This window comes from Lutra lutra, chromosome 5, assembly GCF_902655055.1.
Source record: "Lutra lutra chromosome 5, mLutLut1.2, whole genome shotgun sequence".
Lineage (NCBI taxonomy): Eukaryota > Metazoa > Chordata > Mammalia > Carnivora > Mustelidae > Lutra > Lutra lutra.
In genome coordinates, this window is record NC_062282.1 from 12,627,518 (window position 1) to 12,643,159 (window position 15,642).

A 15,642-nucleotide genomic window follows, 5' to 3' on the forward strand; every position below is an offset into this window, starting at 1 on the left:
TAAATGTAAGAATGTGTATATTTATATATTTGTATATATGTGTGTATATATATTTTTTCCTTGTATACACACCACACACATACACATTTATATACAATTATATATAATTTCAATTCAGTAGAGGAAAGAGAAAGTGGGCCAACAACTCCATCATTAAATTTTTAACTAATTTTTAGGTCTTTTTGACTCTCAGGTTATGGTTGTAAGCAGATTTGCTATGGAGTTGGTTACTTTTTGAATCTGGAGGACGTAGAGAATGTGGCAGTTAAAAACTTGAGTATGACCTTCTCCAGTTTCCCTCTCCCCCAGTCAGAGGTGTCAAGGTGTTTGCTGAGAAGTCCTGAGTAGCTACTCAGGGTCTCCTGGCTAGTCAGGGAGCGAATGTAGATCTGAGCTGTGAATTCCAGTTTCCTTATTTAAGTGCTTTCTCAACAGTATCGGGCACCTATGTCTTCTGTGGTTATCATCTTCTTTATCAAGGCAAAATGTTTGAATCTTTTTTGATTCTCTTATACAGAATTTTTTTTTTTAAAGATTTTATTTATTTTTTTGAGAGACAGAGAGAGCATGTGCACATGCACCCATGAGCAGGGGTGGGGGGAAGCAGACTCCCTGCCGAGCAGGGAGCCTTACATGGGGCTCCATCTGAGGACCCTGAGATCATGACCTGATCAAGACAGACACTTAACTGAGTCACCCGGTGCCGCCCCCACCCAGAACTCTGATAATAGAATTTTGCCCAAGGTAGAATGGGGAACATAATAAGATCCTAAGATTGTTGTATATTAAATAAGATTAAGTTCTGAAATATACAGCTTTTCCCCCCTTTCATTGTTGTTGATTTACTGCTTCTGTACGAAAGGAGGAGAATCAATGACTTTTAAGAATTTATTATTCAGAATTTCCACTAATTTACATTGATCATCAGTGATAATTAAGGTAAAAACATATAAATATGCTTTGTCTAAAAATTCTGAAATCAGAGTGGCCATAAGATATAAACAGCCATGACTGATTTTTGATGGGTTGAGCCACAGAAAGCCACAAAGACTCAAAGGATATTGCTTCCTGTCCCTTCCCTAGACTCTCTGTTAAAAGGTGGAGTTGGTGTTTACTCTTTCCCTGCCTTTAAGATCCTGCAGGAAAGTGGCCTTTGCCAACAAGATGTCTTGATCACGGAATTGTGTCTAAGACGGGGTCTGGCACCTGGCATGTTGAATGAGCGAGTGAGTGAATGAGGGAATCCGAAGAGGCAGGTATGAATTTATTGGCACCAGAGGCTCTTGATGCCAGGAAATTAACACATAGCTGTGAAACCGTTTCCAGACCGTGTTGCAACAGCAGTGAACTTCAAAAAGAACTCTCATCTTTCCTTGTGTGTCACATTAAACGAGGCACGGTCTTCTCATGGTCTTTGGACCACAGCAGCCCTTCTGAACGTTGGAGAAAAATCGCTGGTACAAATTACAGGGATGTTGCCATTGGTATAAAAATGTCTTTTGTATGACTTAGAGTACAATGAAAATTCTTGTGCTGGTGCACATACACTTTCGCCTGTCCATGGTGTTATCTTCTCGTTATGCGGCTCGGAAACCCAGCTGTGAGGCACCATCTGTCAGCAGCAACAGCATCTGTCTCTGTGACATCTGTGTTAACTCTTGTGCAATTCCCTGAAGGCCCGTAGGTAGCTGTGAGGCTCCAAGGCAGGCTCTGCCGTGGTGGCCTTTAGTGAAATACTGCCCGGCCTTTTCGACCTAAAACTACCTGTGATGGAGTGCTAAGTGCTTGCTTTTTCACAAGCTGGGAGACTCTTTTAGGACTTCGTGCATTCCGTGAAGCATTCAGTCTTATGTGCTAATCTTTTCCACTCACATGCAGTAAGACTGGCCTAAGGGCTTGTATGATAGACTCGTGGGGGGGGGTGGATTTCTGCTTTCTGCTTAATTCTGCAGAAAATGGTGTTGGAATAGCTACTGGGTTGGAAAGTGACCCCCTAACCCTGCCCCCAACTCTTCCATAAACTTCCTGGAGCATCAGAATGTGACCTTAGTTGGAAATAGAGTCATTGCAGATGTCCTTAGTTAACATGAGGGCACACTGAAGTAGAGTGGGTCCTTAATCCTTTGAGCTGGTGTCTTTATGAGAAAGGGACGCAGAGACACCTGGAGCGAAGATGGCCACATGATGATCGAGGCAGAGGTGGGAGTTCTGTTGCCACAAACTGAGGAATGCCATGGGCTGCTGGCAACCACCAGAAGCTAGGAGAGGCGCATGGGAGAGATTCTCCCTCTCAGAGAATTGATTGAACCCTTGGATTTCAGACCTTTAGCTTCCAAGACTGTGAGACTGTACATTTCTATTTTAAGCCACCTAGTTAGTGGTCATTTGTGAAGGCATGCCTAGAAAGCTAGTACAGAGTACTGTATTCTGTGTCATCACTGGGAATCTGTATGAATTTTGCATGCTCAACATGGAGCCATTATGTAAAAACTCCCTTGGGTTAACATGGATTTGAGTGGTATCTGTAAGGAAAGGATGATGCTTATTAGAAAACATTTCAGGGCCAGGTTATTCTGTCAGAAATAAATTTCCAGGGGTGCCTGGGTGGCTTAGTCGGTTAAGTGTCTGACTGTTGATCTCGGCTCCTGTCTTGAGGTCAGGGCTTTGAGTTTAAGCCCTGCTTTGGAGTCCATGTTGGGTGTGGAGCCTACTTGAAAAGAAAAAGAAAAAGAAAAAGAAAAAGGAAAAGAAAAAGGAAAAGGAAAAGGAAAAGGAAAAGGAAAAGGAAAAGGAAAAGGAAGAAAAAGGGGAGAGGAGGAGAGGAGAAGAGGAAAAGGGAAAGGAAAGGAAGAAAGGGAAGAGAAGGGAAGGGAGATGAGAATTTCCAGGCTATTCGCTCAGTCAGGACCTCATGTGCCAACTCATGTAACACATACGGACTGAGTGTCTACAATATGCCAAGCACAGTGCTTGCTTTGGGGGTCACAGCAGTGAACCAGCCGGGTACAGAGGCCTGTCCTCATGGAGCTGAGCATCCAGTGGAGAAGACAGACAGGGTTGATTTCAATCAAGCTACATATCTTTAATGTCATGATATGTTAAAAAAAAAAAAAAGGCAGTCCCATTAAACAGCAATGAAACTTTGTGAATTGGATAGTATTTGGGGATGCCGCTCACTGATCTGATTTAGAAACAGAACCATACTGCATTTCTGTTCGATTCTAGTCATGTGTCTGTGGTCTATCTCCCCAACCCAATATGCCCTGTCTTGCTTTTTCTAAAGCTAATCATATCTTTTGCGTGCAGTCAGTTTCACATGTAGTTGTTGAATTAAACTGAGTGATTGGTTGGGATATTGATTGGGAAGATGATTAATAAGACCTAGCATTTATTAATATATTTTATATATTTATGCAATTTGGGGGCAATCTTTATATGTAAGCAATTGCCTTACATCATTTCCTTCCTCTCGGCTGCTCTGCGAATGTCCACTCAGCACTGCCCAATTTTAAGATGCAGTAACTGCTACTCGAAAATAAGGCGAGGCCTGGGGCTCTCCCATGGGTGGAGCCAAGATTCAGGTGTGAGCAGCCGGACCACAGGCTCCATGCCCTCCAGCGCCATACACCACGCAGTGGGCCCACTTGCGGCCATCTGCTACCTTCCGTGGATTTGTCAAAGTCATGCCCCTTTTTTTCTTTTTCTTTATCACAGCATCCAGGAGGCATGCAGAAGAGAAGGGTTTTAACTGAGATTTTTGTCTCAGTATGCTTTCTTCCCCCAAGAAGTTTTGCTGATCAACTTAAATTATTTCTATTTGATTCTTCTCTGTTTACCCTCTGGCTTCGAAGCTAACGGTACTTAAATGATTAGCTATCCTTCGGGGTCATGTGGGGTTAAGCCCTGGGCTTGCATTTCACACATCATGGTTTTGCTTCTGTGATTTGGGAGTGGGACACCCCTCTCCTCCCTGCCCCCCCATACTGTCTTACAGGAGGCAAAAGCTCTTGTCTTTCTTAGAGAGAACATGCACAACCCCCATGTCGGGAGGAGGAGGAAGCCCCCAAGTGTGCAGTCAGAGCCTCGCAGCCTTCCAAGTGCAGAGCTGGGGCCAGCAGGTGTGTGTTTGGATCCCAAAGCCCGATGTCTGCTCGGCTAGCATCCGTGCCCTGTGATGGTTTTCAGTTCTAGATTCGCCAATACCGGCAGCAGCGGCCATCAAGCCCTGTTTGGAGGTAACTCAACACTCCCGCCATCCTAGCTTGACATTCCGTTCCTGGGGGCTGTGGCCGGGCTGCCGTTGGTTCTCGAGGAGCTGCTGACTCAGCGGTGGGCTTGTCCCGTTTTTCTCCCCTGGAAGAACTCTGTGTACTCTGTTCGCCTGCTGCAGCCACAGCACTCAGGATCTGATTTCGGCTGGAAACAACATGCACCAGAAGTCTGAAAGTTAAAAACCACAAGCAATCAAAGCCAGCGCCCTGTCATTGTAGCCATCCCCACAACGGCCAGAAGAAGAGCCAGCAACAGCCAGAAGTTCCTCAGTAGAGAAATGAAGAAACAGAACATGGTGTATATATACGACGAGGTATTATTCGACTGTAAAAAAAGGAATGAGGTACTGATCTGAAGGGACCTTGAAAAAGTGAAATAAGCATCTGTATGGCTCAGTGGGTTAAGCATCTGCCTTCAGCTCAGGTCATGATCTCCAGGTCCTGGGATCGAGCCCCGAATCACGCTCTCTGCTCCGCGGGGAGTCTGCTGCTTCCTCTCCCTCTGTCCCTCCCCACTGCTTGTTCGTTCCCCCCCCCCCTCTCTCCCCCTTCTCAAATATGTAAATAAAATCCTAAAGAAAGAGAAAAAGTTAAATAAGCCAGACACAAAAAGACAACTATTGTCTTATTCCACTTAGGGGCTGTATCTAGAATAGGCTAATTCACAGGGACAGAGAGCAGACCAGAAGTTACTAGTGGCTGGAGGAGAAAGGGATGGCGAGTTATTGCTTAACGGATACAGGATTTCTGTGTCAGGTAATGAAAAATTTTGGAAATAGGAGTGATGGTTGTACAACATTGTGAATGTAAATAATCCCACTCCATTGTACACTGAAAACCAGTCAAATGTTCTGGCAAATTTATGTTATACGTATTTTAAATATAATTAAAAAGCACCACCACTCTGAATCGGGTCTTGGGTTTGGGTGGGGAGTGCATCTCTCAGCAATAAGGCAAATGCCGAAATGAGTCATTGGCTTTTCTTAGGCTGAACCTGAACCTGTAAGAATGGCAGTTGCTTAGCGGAAGGGACCAGCGCACGGTCGCCGGGGCACGAAGCAGGTGCTCACTTAGCTATCTATTTTCCAGCACTGCCCCGGACTTTCAGTGCATTACAGATGTGTGTACCCTGCTCAGTGGCCCTGAGATCACTTGCTAGGCGCTTTGAGAAACTGGCGTAAGGACAACACCAGTTAGGGCATTACATGGCTTGAAATAAAAAGAGCATCGGGGCTGAGGGTTCCCCTTCTGTTTCCTTTCCTGTTTTCCTCTCAACCTTTTCAGCTCCTGTTCCGGTCTTCTCTAGGGGAGACGCAAACACAAAAGGCACCATCTACTGATTTTTGCTCACAACAAAAGAAAGCAGAGTGTTTAGGATTTGATCCCTCATTTCCCTCTGCTTCAGGGTCTCTGATTCTGGAGAATTCCTTTGCTAAATCCCCCTCTCCACTTTAGCCTGAAAGAGCTAATAGGCTTTCACAATATCAGTTTCTTTTCAAAACCCAGTGTGCACCTGGTTTGGGGATTAAGCCAGATCATGCTTTGAGATAACTAATATTATTCTTTATGTAGAGACACTTGAACTGTGGATCAAAGAAGGTAAGAAATTATCTCAAGATAACAATCAGGAAGATAACAGTGAATTCAACACACAAATATGACCCACCACTCCCGTGATCTAATTCTAAGATATTGAAAAAAATTCTCTTTCATTTGATTAAACCAGGCTGTCATGGTGTGCCAACAGCGGCTTGAAAACAAGGTACGGCAAGGAACCGGAAATGTAACGGGCTGAGGCCCCCACTCGGCTCACGTGCTTGTTTGTGGATTTCATATCAAAAGTCTGTGGCTGAAACCCACAGGAATGAATTCAATGCATATAATCTGGAAGTTATATAAGGGATCAATTTTGCAAGTAATTTCTTGGACTCTTAAGAATGTTGAAGATCATAGGACCCATTGGTTCATTTTCTTGTCATGTATTGATCAGTCTTTCTATTTCACCCTTTACCTTCCTCACATTATCAATAAATCACAATGGAATGTCTGACTGTCTTGTTTTAAATACCCGCATTTACAAAATCAGCCTGGGCACTGGGAAGGAGAAGAGAGAAGAAACTTAGTTTTGCAGGTTTAAAATGAAGAGACAAGGGGTGACTGGATGGCTCAGTGGGTTAAAGCCTCTGCCTTCGGCTCAAGTCATGATCCCAGAGTCCTGGGATCAAGCCCCACATCAGGCTCTCTGCTCAGCGGGGAGTCTGCTTCCTCCTCTCTCTCTGCCTGCCTCTCTGCCTGCTTGTGATCTCTGTCTGTCAAATAAATAAATCTTAAAAAAAAAAAATAAAATGAAGAGACAAGGGGTGACTGGATGGCTCAGCTATGGCTTGGGTCATGACTGCCGGGCCGTGAGATGGAGCCACACGCAGCGCTCCACGTTGGCTCATGGTTCGTGGTGACTTTGTAGAACACAACTACCATGAGTAACGAGAGTGGATGGTATTTCTCTATTACCTTGCTTTCCTTAATTAGTTAATTTGTTAAATACTCAGTGTTGTGCTATCAAAAGCCCATGTTCTCAAAGGGACAAAAATTGCTTCTTAAATGGGTGGGGGGGGAGGTGAGGACTCCTTTTTATGTAAAAACCAGAGATCTACACAGAGCTTGTAACAGTTAGACAGTATATTGGCTAAATTACAATTTCTCTTGGACGATAATTAAGAAAAAAGTCCAGAAAGTTTCCTTGGGGGGGAAGGCAGTAATGGAAAAGTGATTGCAGAACATAGCCACAGGGCACATGGACTATGTGGTGAACAGTTAAAGTATTTACTAGACTACATGGCACAGCATACACAGCTGTTATTATAAATGTCATTGATTTTATATATATATATATATTTTTAATTTTTTTATTATTATTTTTTTTAATCTTCTTCCCTTTCTTCATGGACCAGCATTTCTTAAATTGGAGTTTGTGGTCCCCTGAGGGGGTCTGCATTCTGTTTTTAGACCTGTCTGAGTATTTCCTCTGGAATTTGTTTCACTTTGTGCTTTCGTTTTGATGACAATCATAAAAACAATAAATCATTATATACTGGTTCCCCTTTCTTCGTGAGTCCTGCCACAAGATTTCATTGTCCACGTTTACATCTGTCTTTTAAGGCAAGAATTCTACTTTGATGCTTATGGGCCAATAAGGAATAAAGGGGGAGCAGACTTAAAGATCGTGAGTGAAACAGTCAGACTGAAGGCCCAGTGGTGTGTCATCGTGTTCTGGGAGGAAGGACTCCTGAGTTTGAATGGAGGAAAATGGTGGGCAGGCCAAGCCCTCACTGTGGGGGGGGTGGGTAGTATGGGTATGCCCAAACCAAGAGAATATTGGCTTTAGCAGCAAGTTCTATATTTACATTTTGTAAGGCAATTTAATCTCTCTGCAAAATAACATCATCTGCCACATTAAATTAATGCTGTTAATTTGAATTTTATGGACTTTCTTGTTTTTGTGTTTAATTCATTACTTTGTTTTGGTCTTATTGTTGAATCAGAGTTAAAGCATATGGAGTTTATTTTTAGATTTCCATTTGTGCATCACTAAATAACGGTATACTAAAAATAATTGAAGTCTACATTGGTGGTGAACGGCAATGCTTTTTGCCATATTAAAGGGAGTATTGGCATTACTTAGGTTTGAGGAGTACTGTGATGGACTCATAGATTCATAGACAATTTGAGCCACTGGGAATCACTCAGTCCAACCTTCTCTCCTGCCACATGTGGACACTGAGCCTCCTGGAGAAGAAGGGAGTGTCCAAGGTCAAAAACAAGGGAGCAGCAGACTGAGGTTAGAGACCACACTGACATACTTCTAACTACATACCTGGTCTAATATGTCCACCCTGTCCGAAGGTGAACCACGGCAGATGGATGACAACCACGGCCAGGCCACAGAATGGGCTAGCACAAACCAATGAAGAGTTGCTGCGTCATCTTGGCTAACTCTCAGGGAGGAGGATGTGCAATGGGAAGGGACAACAGAAATAACAGCCTTGTCTCAGAGCCAAAAGTCACTGTGAGCCATGGACAGTGGTAAAGGGAGAGAATGGCCTTTGAGATTCCTGCTCAGGTGGTATCACCCACGACCTTGGTGTGCTCCGTTATTCCCAACATTGACAAACAAATCCCAGAAGCTCTTCAAGCGAAGCTCATCTGTGCTTTTCAGCTCTGTATTTTGACGTAGGCTTACTCCCCCAAACTGGGGTGTGTGCCACTACACAGGGAACACTACTGGGAATGTGTTTCTCAGCCACACGTAAGAGTCCCGATCATACCATGTGAAGCAATAAGAACTCATTTGTGATAGAATTGAGTGATCATTATATTAGTTTTCTCTTGTCACATGACAAGGACCACAAACTTAACAATAGCTTACTGCAAGATACATTTATTTTTTATTTTTTATTTTTTTAAAGATTTTATTTATTTATTTATTTATTTATTTATTTGATAGAGCTCACAAGTAGGCAGAGAGGCAGGCAGAGAGAGAGAGGGGGGAAACAGGCTCCCTGCCTAGCAGAGAGCACGATGCGGGGCTCGATCCCAAGACCCTGGGATCACGACCTGAGTCCAAGGCAGAGGCTTTAACTCACTGAGCCAAGGTACATTTACTACCTTGCAGTTTTCGGGGTCAGAATTCTGGGCCTGGATCAGCTGGGAGTTTTGTTCTGGTCTCACAGAGTTGTTGTGATCAAGACACTGGCCAGGGCCGGCTCTCATCTGAGACTTCGGTGAGTCCTCTTCCACGCTCACCGGGCTGTTGGCCAAATTCATTTCCTCCCAGCAGCAGAACTCAAAGTGGCTTGCTTCTTCAGATCCAGTAACCAGGGTCTCTTCTCTAGACTCTTGGAGAGAGCTCACCTATTTAGGCCAGGCCCACCCAGGGTAACCTCCCTTTTGATGAAAGTTACCTCATTAGGAAATTAATTGCTTCTGCCAAACCCCTTCACCCTTGCCATATTCTCTTGCTTACAGGCAAGTTACAGGTTCTGCCTACACTTGAAGGAAGAGATTATCAAAGACATGGGCATCAGCTTAGACTGTTGAAGTGGCTACAAAAAAAAATACCACAGACTAGTGGCATATAACAACAGAAATCTAATTCTTACAGTTCTGGAGACTGAAAATTCCAAGAGCAAGGTGTCTGGGGAGAGCTTGCTTCTTGGTCTACGGGTGGCTGTCTTTTTTGTATGTGTTTACATGATGGAAGGGACCAGGGAGCTCTCAGAGGCCTCTTCTGTTAGAGCACTAATCCCATTTGTGAAGTCTCCATCCTTATGCTTTAATCCCCTCCCAAAGGTTCTACCTCCTAAAACCATCCCCCTGGTGGTTAGGTTTTAAGATGAATTGAGGGGTTGGGGTGGGGGGACATTGAATCTGCTCACTGCAGTCACTGACCCTTCCCTCACTAGGTAGTGAGTATGGTTCATATTTGTCATCTTCTGTATGACACTTTGAGAATGTTTAGTGACGTTAGTGTCTATCTTCATAGTAAAAGGAAGAAGAGTAGAAACTCAGCTCTCAGCTGAAGTAAGATTATTTACACCAGGGTTTTTCAACCTCGGCATGACTGATGTTTTGTGCTGGAGAATTCTTTCTTGTGGGAGCTGTTCTGTGTGTTGTAAGGTGTTTGGCAGAATCGCTGACCTCTACCTACTAGGTGCCAGTAGCATCCCTTCCCCAGTTGTGACAACTGAAAATGGCACCAGACTTTGCCAAATGTCCCCTCGAGGGAAAAACATCCTGCTTGATAACTACTGCATTAGATATGTAAGCATTTTTTGTTTGTTTGTTTTTTAAAGGAGAACCTATTAAAACAGGGAATTTGGTTTTTAAGGTGATAAAACTGTTTGGAGCCAGCAGGTTCTTACTATTTGGATAGTGCTCATTCTTAGATGTGCTTTTGTCCTCTACTGGGAAATGGATAGTTTATAGTTGCAAATAAAAAATTAATACTGTAGATGAGTTTCCCACATGTCCTTTCTTATTCACACATATGCCAAAATGAGATTACGTTATCACATGTTTTATAATCTTGTCTGAGTTTATAGTCGAGCTGTACTGTAATAGGGCTTTGGTTCCACTCATATGGGTCAGATATTTAATGCAAGAGGCAAGAAACCTAATAAACTCCCTTCTTGGTATTATGGCTCCTTTCTTGGAAACAAGCGATATGGCTTGGTATGGGACAGAGTGGATGGCATGGTCCATTTCTGAAGTTACAAAACTCAAAAGCTGCTCATTCCTGTTTTCTCTAGGCAAAGGCAGCTCAAGCATCTCATCCGACGTGAGTTCAAGTACAGATCACACGCCGACCCAAGCCCAGAAGAATGTGGCTACCAGTGAAGGTAGGCATCTGGTCTTCATTATCTCTCTCCCTGTGTTCACAGTGCAGGCTATTTTTGGAAGACAAATAAAATGTGAGTCTCAGTTCTGTTCTACTGAGTGGGAGCATATGAGATTCTTAAAAATGAGAAGGCAAAGGGTTTCCCGAGTTGCTTTTTTGTTGCTGTGTTGTTGCCGACTGATGAAGGAGTTTCGATAGCAGTCAAGTGCCTCAATTCTATGGCAAATGCTGTTATTTTGTGAAAATATAATAGGCTGATGTCTGGGGAGCCTTCATGATGTTATCTGTCTTGTTTCTCAGTGTGGAAAACATTTTGATTATAAAATTCCCATGTTGTAGTGGCAAGTTCCTGCAAGAACTTTCAAAATAGGCCCACTTGGAATTCAAGATACGGACAATGGGAGGGTCACAATCATGTGATTTGTAGATCTTGAATTAACCATTATGTGGAGGGGGAAAAGAGGTTTGTTTGATTATTTAAAGAATACGTGGAAAGTCCTGCCTCTCAGGGCAAAGACCGGCTCCATTGATGGTCTTGATACAGATTTTCACTCTATGTCATAACACTTGTTGGAATTAATTGCTCTGCATGGTGCAGAAACATTTGTGTTATTACTTGTTTGCGTGCGGGGATCACTGTTTCTGTGGTAGTTATTTAGTGGAAAGCTGACTCAATGATGGAATTAGTTGTTTTTATTTTAATGTTAAACACAATTAAGCGAGTTCTTTTCTGAAGAAGAGCTCCTTCTAAATTAATGGTTGAATGCAGATCTGGTGTAAGACATCAATGCTGCTTATAATAGAAGACCCAAGGTGAGGTGACCATGTGTAGAGCCTGCTTTCTTCAAATGTGCAGGGTGTGCAGAGGTTCATGTCTACACTCTGTCTTGAGGCTCACTTTAAGCTGCTTGCAGTATTGGGAAGAGTAACCCCATGACCTGGGGTTGGTCTCAGTGTTTGGTTGTTCTTGATCTGCGTGACCGTGTGTGCGTGAATGATGGGGGTTGACCATGTCTTCTCTTTGGGTATTCTTAGACTTGATGTGTCTCAAACGGACTGATGGATGAAGAGCTTTTATCATGGGATTATATTCCCTGATGTTTAATGCCTTAGGGTTGTTTCACTAGCGTTTTAAGGCAGACAGATCGGGTTGTTCTCCTCAGGGCTGCAAACCACCGGATAGAAATCCAGTTTGAATTTTCTGCCTGTTAATTCAATCAGACCACTAGGTCATTCTTGAAATGCAGTTAAGGTAACATGCAAGTCAGGTAAATTGACTCTAGACATTTGTTTTTGAGGCCTCCATTCTTAGGAGCCCAAGTAGAAATCACTTCAACATAACGTATTGACTTACAGTTCTCTCTAATCAGAAATCTTTGTTTTGTAAGATAATCACTTCTTTCTACCATGATTTTAGTCACTCTTGTTATAGTCATAGTTTGGCTAATTGGAGTGGCTGTGAAAATCAGAAGTTAAAAGTTTGTGAGATAATATCTCTGTGTTTCCCTCTCCAGATTGAAATGTTCATATTATTGTTTTCTCTTTTTCAAAAACAGAGATTATGAAACTGTATGGGCTCTGTTGCAAGGGTTGGGGGAAGGGACTGCGGGACTTCATGCGTGAAAAATGTCTTCTTTTTATGCTTCAAGAAAAAAAAATTAACCCTCTATAGGGATTTCAAATTTTCATCTTATTCTGCCTTTTCCTTAGGAAAATTCTTTTGATGTAGGGCTCAGCCAATGTTTTATACATTTTTGTCACAATGCATTTCCTACCATTCTGAGGGTAAACTCAGGAGAGAAAAATGAGAAAATATGTTTTCATGTGAAACAGAAATTTTAGCAACTGGGCTAAATTAATAGGGAATGTTTCTTCCAGCTCTTAAATGGAAAAACCCCATCTCTATGGAAGATGCTATCCATTTTGTGTGTGTGTATCTGCAAAATTAAGGTTGTATTTTTTTTTACTGTTTTATGTATGAATCCATTTTTCTACTGTTTTTTAATCAGTAGAAGTAAGAAATATTTTTGAATAAATTAGGCGTGGGTGATGTTTCCATAAAATTGTATTTCAGGGATGTCTGCTGCAGAGCGATCTTGCTCTCAGGCTGGTTTTTCAAGATGGAACACCAGCCAGTGTTCATTTTCTCAATGCACAGGTGACAGAGTCTTGGTCTGCCTCTCAGGATTATGGTGTCCCATTCTCGGGCCTCCATAAAGTGGGTTCATCCAATGTTATACACATTTGTTCCTACCAGAAAGCACCTACTAGCCATTGTGTGCCAAGAAACAGAAATCGGACACCAATTTCTGGTGGAACCTATTAAAAAATGCTTCTCTGGTTCTCTTCCCACTGTTTCTAGAACTGTGTTTAACCTTGGTTGTTAAGAAAGTGTTGGGCGAGTGGTATAACTGGTTTTCCAGAAGTGGTTTCTCTACCATTACTTTCTTCACTTCTTTGATCATCTTAAGAGGACTTTTCACCTCTGAAATTAACAATATCCTCTTCAGGAAACAGGCAGGATTCTCAGGTTAAAGGTCTAAGTGGTACTGATTTCTAAAAATGAGATATGTCATGAAGGACAATATTTGGTTTTCCTGCAGCCTTTGCAAATCATGGCCATACCTATAATAGCTGAGTTGGAAGCCTTGGGGAGCAGAGTTGGATTTCTCTCTGGTGGGCTGGATGGGGAAGGTATTATATCAATTCCCGGCCTGGGTGGGAGGTATGTACGGGCATGCACCTTGTGCCTTTGTGTCCGGCCTCCACGCGACAGCCAATGGCAGAGTTGTTGTGTCTTGCCGGGAAGCGCTAAGGAACCTGTGTGGTGCAGGTGAGGCGGGGGGCGCCTGACCTGAGGACATGGGTGCTGAGGGGAGGGAAGGGCGCCCACATACCATGCACCAACCTGGGACTGGCGGTGGGAATGGGAACTAACTGTGACAGACACCAGAGATCTGACTGGAGAGATGACCGTGTTCTAAAGTTGGATCGTGGTGAAAGTTTCACAACACAGAACGTTTGCTAAAAGTCATTGAACTAGACCAATGAAATGATTGTCAGAAGCTGCTGCTTCTACCTGGCCTTCAGACTTGCATGTAAATCAGTACAAACTACTCTTGGAAAGTGCTGCCTCCCACCTCTGGGGAGAAGTCTTGAACAGTGGTGAGAAGATCCCTTAGGAGCGTGGGTCTTGGCCATACAGAGAGCAGGGCTGCTGGCTGAAAGCTTCTCTTGAGATGCTCAGGCCTCTGGGCCAGGACTGCCCTGAAAGTATCATAAGGAATCTCTGGACCAGGAGTGTTCACAGCCCTGCAAGTGGTGTCTGGTCAGAGTGGACTTCTCCTAGCACATACTCTCCTGGAAGGTTCTGGAAGACAGATGATAGACAAGTTTCTCAAAACCTCTTTTTTTTTTTTTTTAAGTACAGCTTTTCCTGGAGAGTCTCTAACCTCAGCTTGGATTTTAAGTTTTTAGCAACCAATCCTGATTGTTGGTTAAGGCCTTGGTCACATTTATTCATTCTAGTAAATGTAAGGACTCATGTCCTTACCGTCTTCCTGATGTTCCCACTCATCCACTTTGGGTCATGAGGCTGTTCTGCTAGGCATGGTGGGCATAGACAGTGGTACAGTTCATTTTTAATCCAACAGAGAATAGTATTTTTTTTTTTCCACCGAAATGGTAGTGTGCATTCCGAAGTCTCATGCAAAATCTTTGTGCATCTTAATTTTGTGAGTCTAAACCCACACCCCTTTTAAGGAATCGGCAGCCTGCAGCGATTTCTCCTTGATAAATGTTATAGGCTTTCTTTAAACCCCATTATATTTCTTGTGACAGTTTAAGTTCCTGATTTCCTGACACTGTAGGGGGTTTGGGTTCAAGTGCAGAAAGCTGGAAACATTCCATTTTCCCCAACAAAATCTGCATTCCAGCATCATAAGCCACAGCTTAATTCTTTCCAGTTGTGTTGCTATTCTTTCTGTTACACTTTTTTTCAGTCTTTCTCATCCATGGGGTGTTCTCCCTTGTCCTAGGAGGAATAGCCTTTGACTTTCAGCTATGAAAGTCACGTCCGGCCCGTGGTTAGAATAGAGCACACGGCAGCCAGCCTGAAAGGACTGAAACAGAATCAGTTGGATTGGGTTGGATCATGGAGAAGCTTCCTGGAAATAGTAAGCTCAGCTGGGGCTTCTTTCTCAGAACAGGGTTATGAGGTTGTGGCTTTAATGGTGGCATCATAACAACTCTGACTTCTCTTGAGCTGGGGGAAGGTGACACCGTTAGTTCAGAGGCCAAATGTAATTGGCTGATGAACAGTCAGCTTCATCCAGCTGCTCCTTAAACCTCTTCAAGTTCAGATATTGAACTCACTGACAACACAATTTATAGGTGAGATGGCTTATAAATGTTGTTATCAAGCCAGCCAAATATGGAATCATAGGATTTTTTTGGAGCTACAAAGGCCCTGGCAATTTTCTGATCTAATACACTCGTTTTACAAAGAAATCCCCGAGGCACAGAGAAATAAAGAGATTTGCTCAATATTACACACCTAATAAATGGTCGAGCAGGAGTTTGACCCAGTATTGTTTCTGTGAGAGATGGTCAAATCAGGAAGAAGCATGACCTTTAAAAAAATTATTTCCTTCTAAATGTGAAGCTCTTTAATTCTGCTTGGTCCACCTGCTAGCTGCTCATTTTGAGCTGGTTGACGGGGGGAGGGAGGCCGTCCAGAAGAGTTTGAGGAAGACTTGAGTTCAAATAGAGCAGTACTTCTGATGGGAGGAGAAGGTCTATTTCGAGTGGAAAAAGGATCTTAACCCACTTAGATAGGTTGGCTTCTCACCTGGAGATGGAAATACTACCTTTAAGTTGGCTCATGATTATAAAATAGCCTTTCAGTAAATTCACTGAATATTGTTTTGTGAAACTGCTTATTTAATTAACTCCCTGAAGGAAATTAATTTTACA

General features: G+C 43.1%; 1 protein-coding gene across 1 annotated transcript in view; it reads left to right on the forward strand.

The window, feature by feature from the left end:
• Nucleotides 1-15,642, forward strand: part of FBXL7 (F-box and leucine rich repeat protein 7) — a 375,455-nt gene that overhangs the window by 84,090 nt on the left and 275,723 nt on the right. The window contains exon 2 of the mRNA XM_047730618.1: nucleotides 10,580-10,669. Within this exon, the coding sequence (XP_047586574.1) occupies nucleotides 10,580-10,669 (90 nt within the window). The remainder of the gene's footprint in view (nucleotides 1-10,579; nucleotides 10,670-15,642) is intronic.